The sequence below is a fragment of the Salvelinus fontinalis genome, chromosome 2 (genome assembly GCF_029448725.1).
Source record: "Salvelinus fontinalis isolate EN_2023a chromosome 2, ASM2944872v1, whole genome shotgun sequence".
NCBI classification, from domain to species: Eukaryota; Metazoa; Chordata; class Actinopteri; order Salmoniformes; family Salmonidae; genus Salvelinus; species Salvelinus fontinalis.
Genome location: NC_074666.1, coordinates 83,897,204 through 83,915,539, shown reverse-complemented (window position 1 = coordinate 83,915,539; position 18,336 = coordinate 83,897,204). Strand labels below are relative to the sequence as shown.

Below are 18,336 nucleotides of genomic sequence, written 5' to 3'. Positions count from 1 at the left end.
GGGAGAGAAGAAGAGAGCAAGAGAGGGAGAGAGCAAGAGAGGGAGAGAGGGAGAGAGGACGAGAGGGAGAGAGGAAGAGAGGAAGAGAGGGAGAGAGGAAGAGAGGGAGAGAGGGAGAGAGGGAGAGAGGAAGAGAGGGAGAGAGGAAGAGAGGGAGAGAGGGAGAGAGGGAGAGAAGAAGAGAGCAAGAGAGGGAGAGAGCAAGAGAGGGAGAGAGGGAGAGAGGACGAGAGGGAGAGAGGAAGAGAGGAAGAGAGGGAGAGAGGAAGAGAGGGAGAGAGGGAGAGAAGGAGAGAGGAAGAGAGGGAGAGAGGGAGAGAGGGAGAGAAGAAGAGAGGAAGAGAGGGAGAGAGGAAGAGAGGGAGAGAGGGAGAGAAGGAGAGAGGAAGAGAGGGAGAGAGCAAGAGAGGGAGAGAGGGAGAGAGGGAGAGAAGAAGAGAGGAAGAGAGGAAGAGAGGGAGAGAGGAAGAGAGGAAGAGAGGGAGAGAGCAAGAGAGGGAGAGAGCAAGAGAGGGAGAGAGCAAGAGAGGGAGAGAGCAAGAGAGGGAGAGAGCAAGAGAGGGAGAGAGGAAGAGAGGGAGAGAGAAAGAGAGGGAGAGAGGAAGAGAGGGAGAGAGCAAGAGAGGGAGAGAGGAAGAGAGGGAGAGAGAAAGAGAGGGAGAGAGGAAGAGAGGGAGAGAGAAAGAGAGGGAGAGAGGAAAAGAGGGAGAGAGGAAGAGAGGGAGAGAGCAAGAGAGGGAGAGAGGAAGAGAGGGAGAGAGAAAGAGAGGGAGAGAGGAAAAGAGGGAGAGAGGAAGAGAGGGAGAGAGGGAGAGAGGGAGAGAGGAAGAGAGGGAGAGAAGAAGAGAGGAAGAGAGGGAGAGAGGAAGAGAAGGAGAGAGGAAGAGAGGAAGAGAGGGAGAGAGGAAGAGAGGAAGAGAGGGAGAGAGGGAGAGAGGAAGAGAGGGAGAGAGGAAGAGAGGGAGAGAGGAAGAGAGGGAGAGAGGAAGAGAGGGAGAGAGGAAGAGAGGAAGAGAGGGAGAGAGGAAGAGAGGGAGAGAGGAAGAGAGGAAGAGAGGGAGAGAGGAAGAGAGGGAGAGAGCAAGAGAGGGAGAGAGGGAGAGAGGGAGAGAGGAAGAGAGGAAGAGAGGAAGAGAGGGAGAGAGGAAGAGAGGGAGCGAGGAAGAGAGGGTGAGAGGGAGAGAGGAAGAGAGGGAGAGAGGAAGAGAGGGTGAGAGGGAGAGAGGAAGAGAGGGAGAGAGGAAGAGAGGAAGAGAGGGAGAGAGGAAGAGAGGGTGAGAGGGAGAGAGGAAGAGAGGGAGAGAGGAAGAGAGGGAGAGAGGAAGAGAGGGTGAGAGGGAGAGAGGAAGAGAGGGAGAGAGGAAGAGAGGAAGAGAGGGAGAGAGGAAGAGAGGGAGAGAGGGAGAGAGGGAGAGAGGGAGAGAGGAAGAGAGGAAGAGAGGAAGAGAGGGAGAGAGGAAGAGAGGGAGCGAGGAAGAGAGGGTGAGAGGAAGAGAGGGAGAGAGGAAGAGAGGAAGAGAGGAAGAGAGGAATACTGGGGAAAAACACGCTATGCAACAGTGTTTCTAAGGTCCAATTAAATGCAAGGGAATCCTATTGTGAGAGGATTTAAGTAGCCAATCAGGTATTAAGGGTCATATAAATAGTTTTGTTTCTTTATTACATATGCAAGAAAAACAGAAGAGATATGAAACTGTTGAATGTCTGTAGATTTCACTGCTAGACTAAAGCTGCTCATTATGCATGGCAACGGCAGAGTCCCACTTTGAATGAGAGATGCACGAGCAGTCGCTCTCAAGCCTGCTCTGCACGCACACACATACTCATATATATATATACACACACACACACACACACACACACACACACACACACACACACACACACACACACACACACACACACACACACACACACACACACACACACACACACACACACACACACACACACACACACACACACACACACATGAACCCAAATGATCAAACAATGGACACACACAGAGCACACTCACAAACACGTTTTCTCCCTCTCTTGTCTCTCTCTCTGTGTATTTATTCCAGACGAACTATGCTAGGCTGTGTGAAACCAAGCTCCATATAAAAGGATAGCTGCTCTACCTGGCTGCTCCACCCCTGTCCCCCTCCTCTCTTCACCCCCTCACATCATCAGTACCCGCTCCTCTCCTCCCCTCCTCACCCAGGCACCCACCATCACCTTCACCCTGACAGCTCATCACCCGCCCATTGTACTCTCCCAGTCACTGTCCACACGCTAGACCCCGTGACACAGCCTGTCAATCACAGAGTGGGAGGGAGACAGAGAGAAGGGAGAGAGAGAGAGAGAGAGAGAGAGAGAGAGAGAGAGAGAGAGAAGGGGGAGAGACAGAGAGAGAGAGAAGCGGGAGAGACAGAGAGAGAGAGAAAGGGGAGAGACAGAGAGAGAGAGAAGGGGGAGAGATAGAGAGAGAGAGAGAAGGGGGAGAGACAGAGAGAGAGAGAAGGGGGAGAGACAGAGAGAGAGAAGGGGGAGAGACAGAGAGAGAGAGAGAAGGGGAGAGATAGAGAGAGAGAGAAGGGGGAGAGACAGAGAGAGAGAGAGAGAGAAGGGGGAGAGACAGAGAGAGAGAGAAGGGGGAGAGACAGAGAGAGAGAGAGAGAGAAGGGGGAGAGACAGAGAGAGCGAGAAGGGGGGGAGACAGAGAGAGAGAGAGTGAAGGGGGAGAGATAGAGAGAGAGAAGGGGGAGAGACAGAGAGAGAGAGAAGGGGGAGAGACAGAGAGAGAGAAGGGGGGGAGACAGAGAGAGAGAGAGAAGGGGAGAGATATAGAGAGAGAGAGAAGGGGGAGAGACAGAGAGAGAGAGAAGGGGGAGAGACAGAGAGAGAGAGAGAGAGAGAAGGGGGAGAGACAGAGAGAGCGAGAAGGGGGGGAGACAGAGAGAGAGAGAGTGAAGGGGGAGAGATAGAGAGAGAGAGAAGGGGGAGAGATGGAGAGACCCAATTGCCAAAGCACATGCTACCTGCGGCATATCTGGAGCTTTTCCAGTGAACACATAATCACATGGAATATGGATGTTTCCTTATCTTTGCACTGCTCCCTCCCTGCAGTGCGCCACAGTCCTAATCAGTGCATCCCTGTCAGTGGCAGGCAAGGCGTCGCATTAATAAACATCCAAGCAGTGAAGGTGTTACACCAACCACCGCAGTGGTTTTCTAATGAGAGAGAATGGTGGTAATTCAATCAATCAATCAAATGTATTTATAAAGCCCTTTTTACATCAGCAGATGTCACAAAGTGCTGTACAGAAACCCAGCCTAAAACCCCAAACAGCAAGCAATGCAGATGTAGAAGCACGGTGACTAGGAAAAACTCCCTAGAAAGGCAGGAACCTAGGAAGAAACCTAGAGAGGAACCAGGCTCTGAGGGGTGGCCAGTCCTCTAATGGCTGTGCTAGGTAGAGAGGAACCAGGCTCCGAGGGGTGGCCAGTCCTCTAATGGCTGTGCTAGGTAGAGAGGAACCAGGCTCCGAGGGGTGGCCAGTCCTCTAATGGCTGTGCTAGGTAGAGAGGAACCAGGCTCCGAGGGGTGGCCAGTCCACTAATGGCTGTGCTAGGTAGAGAGGAACCAGGCTCCGAGGGGTGGCCAGTCCACTAATGGCTGTGCTAGGTAGAGAGGAACCAGGCTCCGAGGGGTGGCCAGTCCTCTAATGGCTGTGCTAGGTAGAGAGGAACCAGGCTCCGAGGGATGGCCAGTCCTCTAATGGCTGTGCTAGGTAGAGAGGAACCAGGCTCCGAGGGGTGGCCAGTCCTCTAATGGCTGTGCTAGGTAGAGAGGAACCAGGCTCCGAGGGGTGGCCAGTCCTCTAATGGCTGTGCTAGGTAGAGAGGAACCAGGCTCCGGGGGGTGGCCAGTCCTCTAATGGCTGTGCTAGGTAGAGAGGAACCAGGCTCCGAGGGGTGGCCAGTCCTCTAATGGCTGTGCTAGGTAGAGAGGAACCAGGCTCCGAGGGGTGGCCAGTCCTCTAATGGCTGTGCTAGGTAGAGAGGAACCAGGCTCCGAGGGGTGGCCAGTCCTCTAATGGCTGTGCTAGGTAGAGAGGAACCAGGCTCCGAGGGGTGGCCAGTCCTCTAATGGCTGTGCTAGGTAGAGAGGAACCAGGCTCCGAGGGGTGGCCAGTCCTCTAATGGCTGTGCTATGTAGAGAGGAACCAGGCTCCGAGGGGTGGCCAGTCCTCTAATGGCTGTGCTAGGTAGAGAGGAACCAGGCTCCGAGGGGTGGCCAGTCCTCTAATGGCTGTGCTAGGTAGAGAGGAACCAGGCTCCGAGGGGTGGCCAGTCCTCTAATGGCTGTGCTAGGTAGAGAGGAACCAGGCTCCGAGGGGTGGCCAGTCCTCTAATGGCTGTGCTAGGTAGAGAGGAACCAGGCTCCGAGGGGTGGCCAGTCCTCTAATGGCTGTGCTATGTAGAGAGGAACCAGGCTCCGAAGGGTGGCCAGTCCTCTAATGGCTGTGCTATGTAGAGAGGAACCAGGCTCCGAGGGGTGGCCAGTCCTCTAATGGCTGTGCTATGTAGAGAGGAACCAGGCTCTGAGGGGTGGCCAGTCCTCTAATGGCTGTGCTAGGTAGAGAGGAACCAGGCTCCGAGGGGTGGCCAGTCCTCTAATGGCTGTGCTAGGTAGAGAGGAACCAGGCTCCGAGGGGTGGCCAGTCCTCTAATGGCTGTGCTAGGTAGAGAGGAACCAGGCTCCGAGGGGTGGCCAGTCCTCTAATGGCTGTGCTAGGTAGAGAGGAACCAGGCTCCGAGGGGTGGCCAGTCCTCTAATGGCTGTGCTATGTAGAGAGGAACCAGGCTCCGAGGGGTGGCCAGTCCTCTAATGGCTGTGCTATGTAGAGAGGAACCAGGCTCCGAGGGGTGGCCAGTCCTCTAATGGCTGTGCTAGGTAGAGAGGAACCAGGCTCCGAGGGGTGGCCAGTCCTCTAATGGCTGTGCTAGGTAGAGAGGAACCAGGCTCCGAGGGGTGGCCAGTCCTCTAATGGCTGTGCTAGGTAGAGAGGAACCAGGCTCCGAGGGGTGGCCAGTCCTCTAATGGCTGTGCTATGTAGAGAGGAACCAGGCTCCGAGGGGTGGCCAGTCCTCTAATGGCTGTGCTAGGTAGAGAGGAACCAGGCTCTGAGGGGTGGCCAGTCCTCTAATGGCTGTGCTAGGTAGAGAGGAACCAGGCTCTGAGGGGTGGCCAGTCCACTAATGGCTGTGCTAGGTAGAGAGGAACCAGGCTCTGAGGGGTGGCCAGTCCTCTAATGGCTGTGCTATGTAGAGAGGAACCAGGCTCCGAGGGGTGGCCAGTCCTCTAATGGCTGTGCTATGTAGAGAGGAACCAGGCTCCGAGGGGTGGCCAGTCCTCTAATGGCTGTGCTAGGTAGAGAGGAACCAGGCTCTGAGGGGTGGCCAGTCCTCTAATGGCTGTGCTATGTAGAGAGGAACCAGGCTCTGAGGGGTGGCCAGTCCTCTAATGGCTGTGCTAGGTAGAGAGGAACCAGGCTCTGAGGGGTGGCCAGTCCACTAATGGCTGTGCTAGGTAGAGAGGAACCAGGCTCTGAGGGGTGGCCAGTCCTCTAATGGCTGTGCTATGTAGAGAGGAACCAGGCTCTGAGGGGTGGCCAGTCCTCTAATGGCTGTGCTATGTAGAGAGGAACCAGGCTCTGAGGGGTGGCCAGTCCTCTAATGGCTGTGCTATGTAGAGAGGAACCAGCCTCTGAGGGGTGGCCAGTCCTCTAATGGCTGTGCTATGTAGAGAGGAACCAGGCTCTGAGGGGTGGCCAGTCCTCTAATGGCTGTGCTATGTAGAGAGGAACCAGGCTCTGAGGGGTGGCCAGTCCTCTAATGGCTGTGCTATGTAGAGAGGAACCAGGCTCTGAGGGGTGGCCAGTCCTCTAATGGCTGTGCTAGGTAGAGAGGAACCAGGCTCTGAGGGGTGGCCAGTCCTCTAATGGCTGTGCTATGTAGAAAGGAACCAGGCTCTGAGGGGTGGCCAGTCCTCTAATGGCTGTGCTAGGTAGAGAGGAACCAGGCTCTGAGGGGTGGCCAGTCCTCTAATGGCTGTGCTAGGTAGAGAGGAACCAGGCTCTGAGGGGTGGCCAGTCCTCTAATGGCTGTGCTAGGTAGAGAGGAACCAGGCTCTGAGGGGTGGCCAGTCCTCTAATGGCTGTGCTAGGTAGAGAGGAACCAGGCTCTGAGGGGTGGCCAGTCCTCTAATGGCTGTGCTAGGTAGAGAGGAACCAGGCTCTGAGGGGTGGCCAGTCCTCTAATGGCTGTGCTAGGTAGAGAGGAACCAGGCTCTGAGGGGTGGCCAGTCCTCTAATGGCTGTGCTAGGTAGAGAGGAACCAGGCTCTGAGGGGTGGCCAGTCCTCTAATGGCTGTGCTAGGTAGAGAGGAACCAGGCTCTGAGGGGTGGCCAGTCCTCTAATGGCTGTGCTAGGTAGAGAGGAACCAGGCTCTGAGGGGTGGCCAGTCCTCTAATGGCTGTGCTAGGTAGAGAGGAACCAGGCTCTGAGGGGTGGCCAGTCCACTAATGGCTGTGCTAGGTAGAGAGGAACCAGGCTCTGAGGGGTGGCCAGTCCTCTAATGGCTGTGCTAGGTAGAGAGGAACCAGGCTCCGAGGGGTGGCCAGTCCTCTAATGGCTGTGCTAGGTAGAGAGGAACCAGGCTCCGAGGGGTGGCCAGTCCTCTAATGGCTGTGCTAGGTAGAGAGGAACCAGGCTCCGAGGGGTGGCCAGTCCTCTAATGGCTGTGCTAGGTAGAGAGGAACCAGGCTCCGAGGGGTGGCCAGTCCTCTAATGGCTGTGCTAGGTAGAGAGGAACCAGGCTCCGAGGGGTGGCCAGTCCTCTAATGGCTGTGCTATGTAGAGAGGAACCAGACTCCGAGGGGTGGCCAGTCCTCTAATGGCTGTGCTAGGTAGAGAGGAACCAGGCTCCGAGGGGTGGCCAGTCCTCTAATGGCTGTGCTAGGTAGAGAGGAACCAGGCTCTGAGGGGTGGCCAGTCCTCTAATGGCTGTGCTAGGTAGAGAGGAACCAGGCTCTGAGGGGTGGCCAGTCCTCTAATGGCTGTGCTAGGTAGAGAGGAACCAGGCTCTGAGGGGTGGCCAGTCCTCTAATGGCTGTGCTAGGTAGAGAGGAACCAGGCTCTGAGGGGTGGCCAGTCCTCTAATGGCTGTGCTAGGTAGAGAGGAACCAGGCTCTGAGGGGTGGCCAGTCCTCTAATGGCTGTGCTAGGTAGAGAGGAACCAGGCTCCGAGGGGTGGCCAGTCCTCTAATGGCTGTGCTAGGTAGAGAGGAACCAGGCTCTGAGGGGTGGCCAGTCCTCTAATGGCTGTGCTAGGTAGAGAGGAACCAGGCTCTGAGGGGTGGCCAGTCCTCTAATGGCTGTGCTAGGTAGAGAGGAACCAGGCTCTGAGGGGTGGCCAGTCCTCTAATGGCTGTGCTAGGTAGAGAGGAACCAGGCTCTGAGGGGTGGCCAGTCCTCTAATGGCTGTGCTAGGTAGAGAGGAACCAGGCTCTGAGGGGTGGCCAGTCCTCTAATGGCTGTGCTAGGTAGAGAGGAACCAGGCTCTGAGGGGTGGCCAGTCCACTAATGGCTGTGCTATGTAGAGAGGAACCAGGCTCTGAGGGGTGGCCAGTCCTCTAATGGCTGTGCTAGGTAGAGAGGAACCAGGCTCTGAGGGGTGGCCAGTCCTCTAATGGCTGTGCTATGTAGAGAGGAACCAGGCTCCGAGGGGTGGCCAGTCCTCTAATGGCTGTGCTAGGTAGAGAGGAACCAGGCTCTGAGGGGTGGCCAGTCCTCTAATGGCTGTGCTAGGTAGAGAGGAACCAGGCTCTGAGGAGTGGCCAGTCCTCTAATGGCTGTGCTAGGTAGAGAGGAACCAGGCTCTGAGGAGTGGCCAGTCCTCTAATGGCTGTGCTAGGTAGAGAGGAACCAGGCTCTGAGGAGTGGCCAGTCCTCTAATGGCTGTGCTAGGTAGAGAGGAACCAGGCTCTGAGGGGTGGCCAGTCCTCTAATGGCTGTGCTAGGTAGAGAGGAACCAGGCTCTGAGGGGTGGCCAGTCCTCTAATGGCTGTGCTAGGTAGAGAGGAACCAGGCTCTGAGGGGTGGCCAGTCCACTAATGGCTGTGCTATGTAGAGAGGAACCAGGCTCTGAGGGGTGGCCAGTCCTCTAATGGCTGTGCTAGGTAGAGAGGAACCAGGCTCTGAGGGGTGGCCAGTCCTCTAATGGCTGTGCTATGTAGAGAGGAACCAGGCTCTGAGGGGTGGCCAGTCCTCTAATGGCTGTGCTAGGTAGAGAGGAACCAGGCTCTGAGGGGTGGCCAGTCCTCTAATGGCTGTGCTAGGTAGAGAGGAACCAGGCTCTGAGGAGTGGCCAGTCCTCTAATGGCTGTGCTAGGTAGAGAGGAACCAGGCTCTGAGGAGTGGCCAGTCCTCTAATGGCTGTGCTAGGTAGAGAGGAACCAGGCTCTGAGGAGTGGCCAGTCCTCTAATGGCTGTGCTAGGTAGAGAGGAACCAGGCTCTGAGGAGTGGCCAGTCCTCTAATGGCTGTGCTAGGTAGAGAGGAACCAGGCTCTGAGGGGTGGCCAGTCCTCTAATGGCTGTGCTAGGTAGAGAGGAACCAGGCTCTGAGGGGTGGCCAGTCCTCTAATGGCTGTGCTAGGTAGAGAGGAACCAGGCTCTGAGGGGTGGCCAGTCCTCTAATGGCTGTGCTGGGTGGAGACTAGATGAGTGCATGTCCATTAAGGCCAGATTGTTCTTCAAGATGTTGATAGGAATGACAGTCTGCAGCTACTAGAAGGGTGCTATTTCCCTGGCTGCTGTCCACTCCCCCAGAATCTCATCTGCTCCTCGACACACACACACACACAAACACACACACCTCAGCCCGTCTGGACAAGGCACGCCACTGTGAGCCAGCCCAGCGGCGACACTCAAGAGTCCTCCTCTCCTTCTCCCTCTTTGGCTCTCTGCCTTTCTCTCAATTTCTGACATCCTTCATCTAAGTTGGGACTAGTGGGAACACGCTGCAGGCAGCTTCGGGGAGCGTCTGTTATCTGATGGGAGTCATTCTTCTCCATCTCCCGCTCGTCAGAATGGCCTTGTGCTTGTCTGATATCTGGTCACGTCAAATAACTCAGGAGGCCTTGTGTTTTGGAGTGGCTCTGATTGTGTGTGTGAAAGAGAAACAGATGGATAGAAAGATAACAGCGAGACCCTGTCTATAGGGTCCATACACCTCCCCCTGATCCAATTAATTGGAGAGAATGGTTTTGACACGTACCACAGTGCTCAACTAATGGATTCTTAATAGACTACAACTGACAAAGTGTCTTTGGGCACAAGGCTATTGAATTTCAAGCATTTCATGGGAGCTCCATAGGCAATTAACCTACTATTTTAACACTGCAGGAGTCAACCTCGATCAGAACCGTGGGGTTTAAGGTGAACAAGATAAATCATTGTGGCGCTGACCCTTGATGCCTTTATACTACAACCTAAGCTCCCAGTAACGAAGGGAGAGATTATAGTAGTAGCTGACATTGAGGAATGAAGCGGGATGGTCAAATCCCTGATGAGTCGGGTGGGTTTTGAATGGTGGGCTGATATTTTGGGTGCTGGTGGGAGAGTGAGTACATGTAATTAGCATAACCAATCACTCACACCGACACAGACACAGACACAGACAGACAGACAGACAGACAGACAGACAGACAGACAGACAGACAGACAGACAGACAGACAGACAGAGACCAGAGAGAGAGAGAGAGACAGACAAAGAGACAGACAGACAGACAGACAGACAGACAGACAGACAGACAGACGTCCCTCTCTGCATGTCTGATGAGGAACATGCTCACTGAGCTCAAAACAAAGACAGGAGACAGGAGAGCAATCATGCTACGTGAGTAAATGTGTTTTCACATTCATGATAGGGAACATGTTTTGATTGCAATGTCAGAGTGACGTAGCAAGTTGTATGCTATAAAAAGAAAACGAATAAAGAGAGTCGCAGACTGTACATACAAGCTCCCAGTAATTTATTGGGTAAACCACCAGGGTTTCAGCATTACTGTACCTTCTTCAGGGTGATGTAGTAAACCATAGTAATCTGGAATACAATAGAAACGTGAAGCATGTGTGAGCTGATTCAGTGTCTGTGTGAGACAGTGTGTGGTGTGCGTGTGTGAGAGAGGGAGAGAGAACGGGAGAAAGAGGGAGAGTGAGTGAGTAGGTGTGTGTGTGTGTGTGTGTGTGTGTGTGTGTGTGTGTGTGTGTGTGTGTGTGTGTGTGTGTGTGTGTGTGTGTGTGTGTGTGTGTGTGTGTGTGTGTGTGTGTGTAACCGCAGGGTGCATTTGACGCGTCTAGTGCAGTAGTGCCTTGGTAGAGGTTAATTGCATGCCCGCTTACCACGTGCTTGCATACTCTCGCTTACACCTCGCTGCCGCCGGCTAGCCCTTGTGGTCAATTGGGGAGCAGCTTCATGCACAAATCTCTCCTTGCCAGTACAAAGCCTCTCCAAGACCAAAACTCCTGTCTGGCTGCCTCGCCGCGGCACACGTTGACTGGTCGTCTTGAAACTCCAGGCTAACCGGCAAGGGATCTCAGAGCAGCAGTGGGCCCCAGAGATGTGTCTGTACAGGCCCACCTCTGTGTGGACACGTCCTGGCAGCCATCAACCACTGATCCTCCCCAGTCTGGTATGACAACGGCTAGGGGAGCACACCCTGAGAGGAAAGCAGAGTGCTGGCGGCGCGTGGTAGGCACCGACAGACTGGGGTTCAGGCAGCCTCCTGCAGCTGTGGAAGATACTGGGTTTCCCCCCTTGCCGCTGGAATTTCACCTTCCTACAGTGAAGTAGTGCTGTTGGGGATTGCGCACCCTCAGCGGCACTTTAAATAACTTCCTTTGCACAGGTGTCCACTTCTGACCCGGGTGAAGCCATCAACCGGAGCCCGGACTAAAGTCTGGCGGCGCTAGGGTGTCTGGTGACGGGGGCAGGAGTGAATGCACCTGGAGCGCTTAATCAGACCCCTGCACGCCAGTGGCGCAGGGCTATTATGGTCGCCAGCAGCTGGGACTTGAGTGGCAGCTGCTCTCGGCAGACCCATGTGTGACTGAGCAGCCCTATTTAGGAGCCATACTGCTCACCCCAGCTGGGGAGAGGCCTAGAAAAGGCCTCAAAATCACTCCATCCTGGATAGGGTACTGCACCTATTGGGAGTTCCACTCAGCGGTCGAAAAATGCTGAAGAAAATAATTCCCCTGAAACTGGCGACATGGAACTTCAGAACTCTTGGACACTGACGACAATAGCGAAAGACCCCATCAGAGAACAGCTTTGATTGCATTGCTGCAGAACTAATGCGCTACAACATTGACATTGCTGCCCTGAGTGAGACCAGGTTCCTGGATGAAGGTTCCCTGAAAGAGGAGGGAGAAGGTTACACCTTCTTCTGGAAAGGTTACCCTCCGGGTGGACAACATCAGCACGGTGTGGGACTGGCAATTAAGAACAACATTCTAACCAGCCTCACCGAAACACCTGTCGGCATAAGTGAAAGACTCATGTCTCTCCATATCCCCCTAGCCAAGATGCTTTATGCTACTCTTCTCAGTGCATTCGCACCAACGTTACCATCTGAAAATGAGGCAAAGGACTGCTTCTACCAGTCACTAGATGAAGCCCTTCACCGCATCACCAGGAAGGATAAGATCTTTCTGCTGGGTGACTTCAACGCTCGGGTGGGACAGAACAACAGGATATGGAGTGGAGTGCTGGGTAGACATGGTGTTGGCCAGGTCAATGAGAACGGCATGAGACTGTTAACTCTATGCCGAGCACGATCTCATTGTCACGACCACCTTGTTCCAGCAGAAGAACAAATATAAAACATCATGGATGTACCCACGCTCCAAACACTGTCACCTGATTGACTACGTCATAGTGAGACATTCTGACACTAATGACGTCCTGCTGACACGTGCCATGAGGGGTGCAGAATGCTGGATAGATCACTGTATGATACTGGCTAAACTCCAGGTGAGAATACGTCCCCCCCCCCAACGCCTGCAGAAGTCCAGTAAGAGGCGTCTGCACTGTACCCGGATTGAGACAGCTGCAGTAAGGGACGAGTTCTGCGCTCTCTCGCTGAAAGGCTGAGGGAGACTGAGCCTCTTTTGAGCTGAAAGGCTGAGGGACACTGAGCCTCTTCTGAGCTGAAAGGCTGAGGGACACTGAGCCTCTTCTGAGCTGAAAGGCTGAGGGAGACTGAGCCTCTTCTGAGCTGAAAGGCTGAGGGAGACTGAGCCTCTTCTGAGCGCAGAGGACCCCATGGACCAGAAGTTGGCATCTATTATCTCAGTGCTCCATCAGGCAGCGGCCGACTCCATTGGCTACAGAGGTAGGAAACAGCAGGACTGGTTCGATGAGAACTCTGCCACCATCACAGCCTTACTGGACAATATGCACAAAGCACACAGAGCTACTCTCAACAGCCTCACATCTGCTACCCTTCACAAGGATTGGCGTGCATCACGCAAGGAAGTGCAAACTACCTTGTGTGCTCTGCAGAACGAATGGTGGACGAATAAGGCATAGGAAATCCAAATTTATGCCGACAAAAATGACATGCACAATTTCTACAACTCAACTAAAGCTATCTATGGCCCAAGAAGTCGCTCCATCACCCCCATGAAAACAGCTGATGGTCTGACTCTCTTGAAGGACCAAAACTAGATCCTATGAGGTGGGCTGACCACTTTGAAGCACTACTCAATCAGCATTCTCTTACAGACCACTCCATCCTGGAAGAACTGCCTGTCCGTCCACCCATTCAAGACCTCAACCATTCGCCAACCTTCAGCTATCCGTTCCCTCAAGAACAACAAGACTCCTGGCGCTGACAGCATCCCGGCAGAGCTACTTAAGAAGGGTGATTACTTCTGCACCAGAACGATCCACCAGTACATCCCTGAGGTTTGGGACATGGAGATTGTCCCCCAACAGTGGCGGGATGCAAACATTGTCACCATCTATAAGAACAAGGGTGACAAGTCCATCTGCTGCAACAGCCGGGGGATATCCCATCTGGCTGTTGCCGTCAAGGTCCTGGCCAAGGTGATGCTACACAGGCTGGTGAACAACATCACAGAGGAACTGCTGCCAGAGTCACAACGCGGCTTCAGAAAGAACAGGAGTACGGTCGACATGATATTCACGGCACGGCAACTCCAGGAGAAGTGCAGTGAACAACAACAGGACCTTTTCGTGGCCTTTGTTGACCTCTCCAAGGCCTTCGACACTGTGAGCAGGGAACTACTATGGGCATTCTACAAAAAATGATGTTGCCAGTTCCATGATGGATGATGGCTCGGGTGGCCATAGGGGGGCAGGAGTCAGTGCCTTTTGTAGTAAGTATCAGTGTGAGGCAGGGGTGTGTGCTCTCACCGATACTCTTTAACATGTTCTTCTATGTGTCACCCAACTTCTCCACAAGGAGCTTGAGGACAGCAGCGGTGTTGCGGTGGAGTTCAGGCTGGAAGGAAACCTATTCAACATCAGGAGGCTCCAAGCAACCACCAAGGTCTATACGGAGCGAGTTCTTGAGCTGTAGTATGCTGATGACTGTGCTCTTGTGGCCCGCACTCCACCCTTGTAGCGGCGGTGAGGGTCTACAGCAGGATAGGACTGTCTATCAACACCACCAAGACAGAGGTGGTCAGCCAATGGAGATGCAGTCCTCCACCCACCATGCCTGTCTTCACCATCGAACACAAATCACTGGCAATAGTTCCGTCCTTCAACTGAGCAGCATTCTCTCGGAGGACTGCAGCATCGGCCTTGATATTCTAAATAGGATCAAGCAAGCATAAGCTGCATTCGGGAAACTCAGACGCAGGGTCTTCCAAAACAGGGATCTCCACCTCCATACCAAAGTCGCGTCGCTCAAGCCGTCTGCATCACCACACTTCTTTACAGCTGTGAAGCCTGGGTCACTTACAGTCGCCACAAGATGCCTGCAGCGCATCCTGGGAATCACCTGGTGCGACCATGTGCCCCATACAGAAATCCTTGCTAAGACCAACTGCAAGTATGGAGGCCATGGTCACCCAACACCAACTGCACTGGCTTGAGCATGTCATTAGAATGTCTCAGGAGCGCTTGTCGCGGAAGATCCTGTATGGCCAGCTACACCTTGGCCGGCGGTCTGCAGGGGCCAGATGAAACGCTACAAGGACCAGCTGAAAATGTAGACGAAGAAGTGCAACATCAAACCCACAGACCTGGAGGAGCTGCTGCCAACCGTTCTACCTGGTGGCAGCTCTGCCAGAGAGGTGTACAGAGGTGGGAAGAGGAGAGGAGCACAAAGAGACAGCAAAAATAGCTCAGGAGACATACAACCATGCCTGCCCCTACCAACACAGACTGCATATGCCCCACCTGCAACAAAGTTAGTGGATCTCAGATTGGACTCTACAGTCCCCAAAGGATTCACTGTTAACTCAGACGTGGAAGTCATCATCGAATACAATGGACTACCATAAGCAAATGGTTGTGGCAAGTGGTTGATGTCTGTCTGTGTGTGTGTGTGTGTGTGTGTGTGTGTGTGTGTGTGTGTGTGTGTGTGTGTGTGTGTGTGTGTGTGTGTGTGTGTGTGTGTGTGTGTGTGTGTGTGTGTGTGTGTGTGTGTGTGTGTGTGTGTGTGTGTGTGTGTGTGTGTGTGTGTGTGTGTGTGTTTAAAAAGGCGCTTCAAGAAAAAACACTTTAAACCCCGACACCCTTTACAGTGTACTCTATAATCTACTACTTCAAGGACATTTAAAAAAAAAAGTACCTTTCAAAATGGTGTCTCACAGTCAGGTAGCATTCTATCTAATCACAAACCTCATTTGAACAACTGAGGCTGAGCATAGGTAGGCTACATCGGTGGATGTTGTGTGCGCTTATCTAATGCTGCATGCAAAAACCTTCATGCCAGTCGGCATAGCAGGACAAGAAAGCAAGAAAGAGAAGCAAGAGAGAGTGATGGCAAAAGCAAGCCAGCACGAGTGTATGCGTTGCTATGGTGATTTCGGTAAACAAACAGTGCAAATCAACATCCGGTAGAAAACAACGTAGAAAACAAAGTTGAAATAGTTTAACTCTGGCGGCAAGACCCATCTACAGTGGCGGCGGACTGCATTCACCGCTTGCCTCAAGGCACTTATCGTCGTTCTCTCATTGAAAACAATGACATCCAGTTTGCCGTCTACCTCGTGCCATCTAAACCCAGCATTAGCCTCAATCTCAACAAATATTGTAGAAACGTGCTGCCAACACATTCAATGACACATGTTAGACAATGATAGAAACATGCACAGCAAGGCAGTCAAATGGACGGAACATCAAGGGACAACATGTAATAGCTTGTTTCTATCATTTTCTGACCGCAGGGGCCTTGAATTCTGGACAGTAAATTAGTTTGCATCCATTGAGAAATTGCTTGGCACTCTGTAAATCTCTTCCATTAAAATACATTTTGTGAGTAGAGTAATGCTGTGAGTGTCTGCAGTGTTCAAATAATTTATGTTCAAAACTAAACAAACTTTCCTAATGGGCCTGATGGCAAGATAACCTGGACAGGACATTTATTCTAAAACATTCTGGAACCTGCGTGTCCCTTTGTAAAGTCTTCTTCATTTTGAGTATGTACGTGTAAGCGCAGACACACGCACACACACACAGTAAGAGAAAGACAACGTTCCAATCATCTTGTCCCCCTTACGTCACCTGACGTGAGTTATTTTAGTTCTCCATAGTGACGCAACTTACTGATGATGCGGTTTGAAATGCACCCCCCCTGTCTCAGCCTCCAGTAATTATGCTGCAAAAGTTTATGTGTCGGGGGCTAGGGTCAGTCTGTTATATCTGGAGTATTTCTCCTGTCTTATCCTGTGTCCTGTGTGAATTTAAGTATGCTCCCACTAATTCTCTCTCTTTCTCTTCACTCAGAGAACCTGGGCCCTAGCACCATGCCTCAGGACTACCTGGCCTGATGACTCCTTGCTGTGCCCAGTCCACCTCATCATGCTGCTGCTCCAGTTTCAACTGTTCTGCCTGCGGCTATAGAACCCTGACCTGTTCACCAAACGTGCTACCTGTCCCAGACCTGCTGTTTTCAACTCTCTCTCTACCGCACCTGCTGTCTCGAACTCTGAATGATCAGCTATGAAAAGCCAACTGACATTTACTCCTGAGGTGCTGACCTGTTGCACCCTCTACAACCACTGTGATTATTATTATTTGACCCTGCTGGTCATCTATGAGCATTTGAACATCTTGGCCATGTACTGTTATAATCTCCACCCGGCACAGCCAGAAGAGGACTGGCCACCCCTTAGAGCCTGGTTCCTCTCTAGGTTTCTTCCTAGGTCCCGTGTGGCTCAGTTGGTAGAGCATGGCGCTTGCAACGCCAGGGTTGTGGGTTCGATTCCCACGGGGGCCAGTACAAAAAAGTATGAATGTATGTACTTGTAAGTCGTTCTGGATAAGAGCGTCTGCTAAATGACGTAAATGTAAGCTACGTAAATGTAGGTTCCTGCCTTTCTAGGGAGTTTTTCCTAGCCACCGTGCTTCTACACCTGCATTGCTGGCTGTTTGGGGTTTTATGCTGGGTTTCTGTACAGCACTTTGTGACATCGGCTGATGTAAAAAGGGCTTTATAAATACATTTGATTGATTGATTGACCTGGCTGCAATCTACTGTGTTCAAGACAGTTGGGTTTATTATGGTTCAAATTATGAAAAAAAATCAATATGTTATAAAAAATGTTTTTAACTCCAATACTGTAATAAAGAAGTAATTAACTATGATTTTCTTCTGATATGAAGTCAACAGTAACTCCATCTCAGCATCGTAAAACAAAAGAAAGATATCAATGTGATAGTGAAAGCAACAAGCACTTTTGACTTTATTAAACTAAGTCACACAGGCTACTGGTATGTGGTTGTGTCATGGCTTTCTGGCCAAATATTATACATGTTAACACAAATCAAACATATTCACCATGTGAAAACACCTGGAACAACCATTCAAACAACGTATTTCAAAATCTCCACTATCTAGTCAAAAGAACAGACTGCGTAAAACCGTAAACCACTGTAGACTGAGGATAACACTTCTCCCGCTGGTTATCTTGCAAGGATAGTTGTTGTTTCACCGAAGTCCGAAACAGTTGTCAGCCAGTGAGAATTGTTAGTGTAGTATACCACTTGCCTTGGACACCGGTGTGATGGACATGTTGCTTGGCGAGCGTTGGAGCTGCGTCTCGGTCTCCATCTCGCTGTTCTCCGTCATCATCAGTCTCTTCACAGGATGAAATGAGACGGTCGGCTGTATGTGGTCCGGGTTCCAGAATAACCTGACTGTTACTGCTGAATTCATTCAAATGTGACTTAGTCAAAAGTACTGCTCAGTGTAGCCGTTGAGATTGGCTAAATAAAGCGTACCACCTCACCACGTTATAAAGATTCACGCGCGCCGGGAATAGGCAGGCTGTTGAGGATCATGCGCCAAGAGATGCACAGGGTTACATCCAATTAATATACATCACAGGTCTAAAGGCATTTCAGTTCAGGGCTGCAGAAAGGGTGCAGTCTGTGGCGGTATTCGAAAGATTGGACCTTAGTTACGCATCAGCAAATAACGGTCCTATCTTGCCCTGCGAGGCAAGTAACCTACCAACTGCTATTCTCTCTGATAGTACTATAGTAGTCAACTAAACTCTGATCCAAATATCTCATGTTGGATCAAGCAGGTGCGACTCTCCTGAAGGAGAATAAATATTGATGTTTTCGAATCTGAGGGCTTATAGTCCATTAGATTTCCAAAAACAAGTAGTTGAGACGTTCCAGGAAGGTTTCTCGCACAAGCCAGAACTCCTGTAGTAGTATGGTAATAGCATTTTCCTTTCGTCGAACATTTTATTGAACGTGTGCTGCCAACATAAATTCGACTAAACCTCAAACCCAGTCCCGCCTCCATCTGCGTCCGTGGCGCATGATTGGCGCACTCTTTACAACTATGTAAATATTAATTTACTCAAATTTCAGGATTGGTGGTTGTCCGAATTTCATAAAGGGGGCGGTATCTTGGTGTAACAGTAGGTTAGGATAGAAAATACTGGGCTTCAAATAAAGCTCCCATAACCGTATTGGGAACAGGGAAAATCTCTGTAAATGAATGCCATGGTCATAGAACACTTGTATTGTCAACATTTCCATTGACGGACTATCATAAAGTGTTTTCTCA

At 51.9% G+C, this 18,336-nt stretch overlaps 1 protein-coding gene and 1 non-coding gene across 2 annotated transcripts in view; one reads left to right on the top strand and one right to left on the bottom strand.

The window, feature by feature from the left end:
* Window positions 1–18,058, bottom strand: part of LOC129829475 (SH3 and cysteine-rich domain-containing protein 2-like) — an 84,574-nt gene extending 66,516 nt beyond the window's left edge. Inside the window, exon 1 of the mRNA XM_055891181.1 lies at window positions 17,302–18,058. Within this exon, the coding sequence (XP_055747156.1) occupies window positions 17,302–17,469 (168 nt within the window). The 5' untranslated portion in view covers window positions 17,470–18,058. The remainder of the gene's footprint in view (window positions 1–17,301) is intronic.
* Window positions 16,456–16,530, top strand: trnaa-ugc (transfer RNA alanine (anticodon UGC)). Its single transcript has one exon. It is a non-coding gene; the product is annotated as a tRNA-Ala (tRNA).
* Window positions 18,059–18,336: the final 278 nt, after the last annotated feature.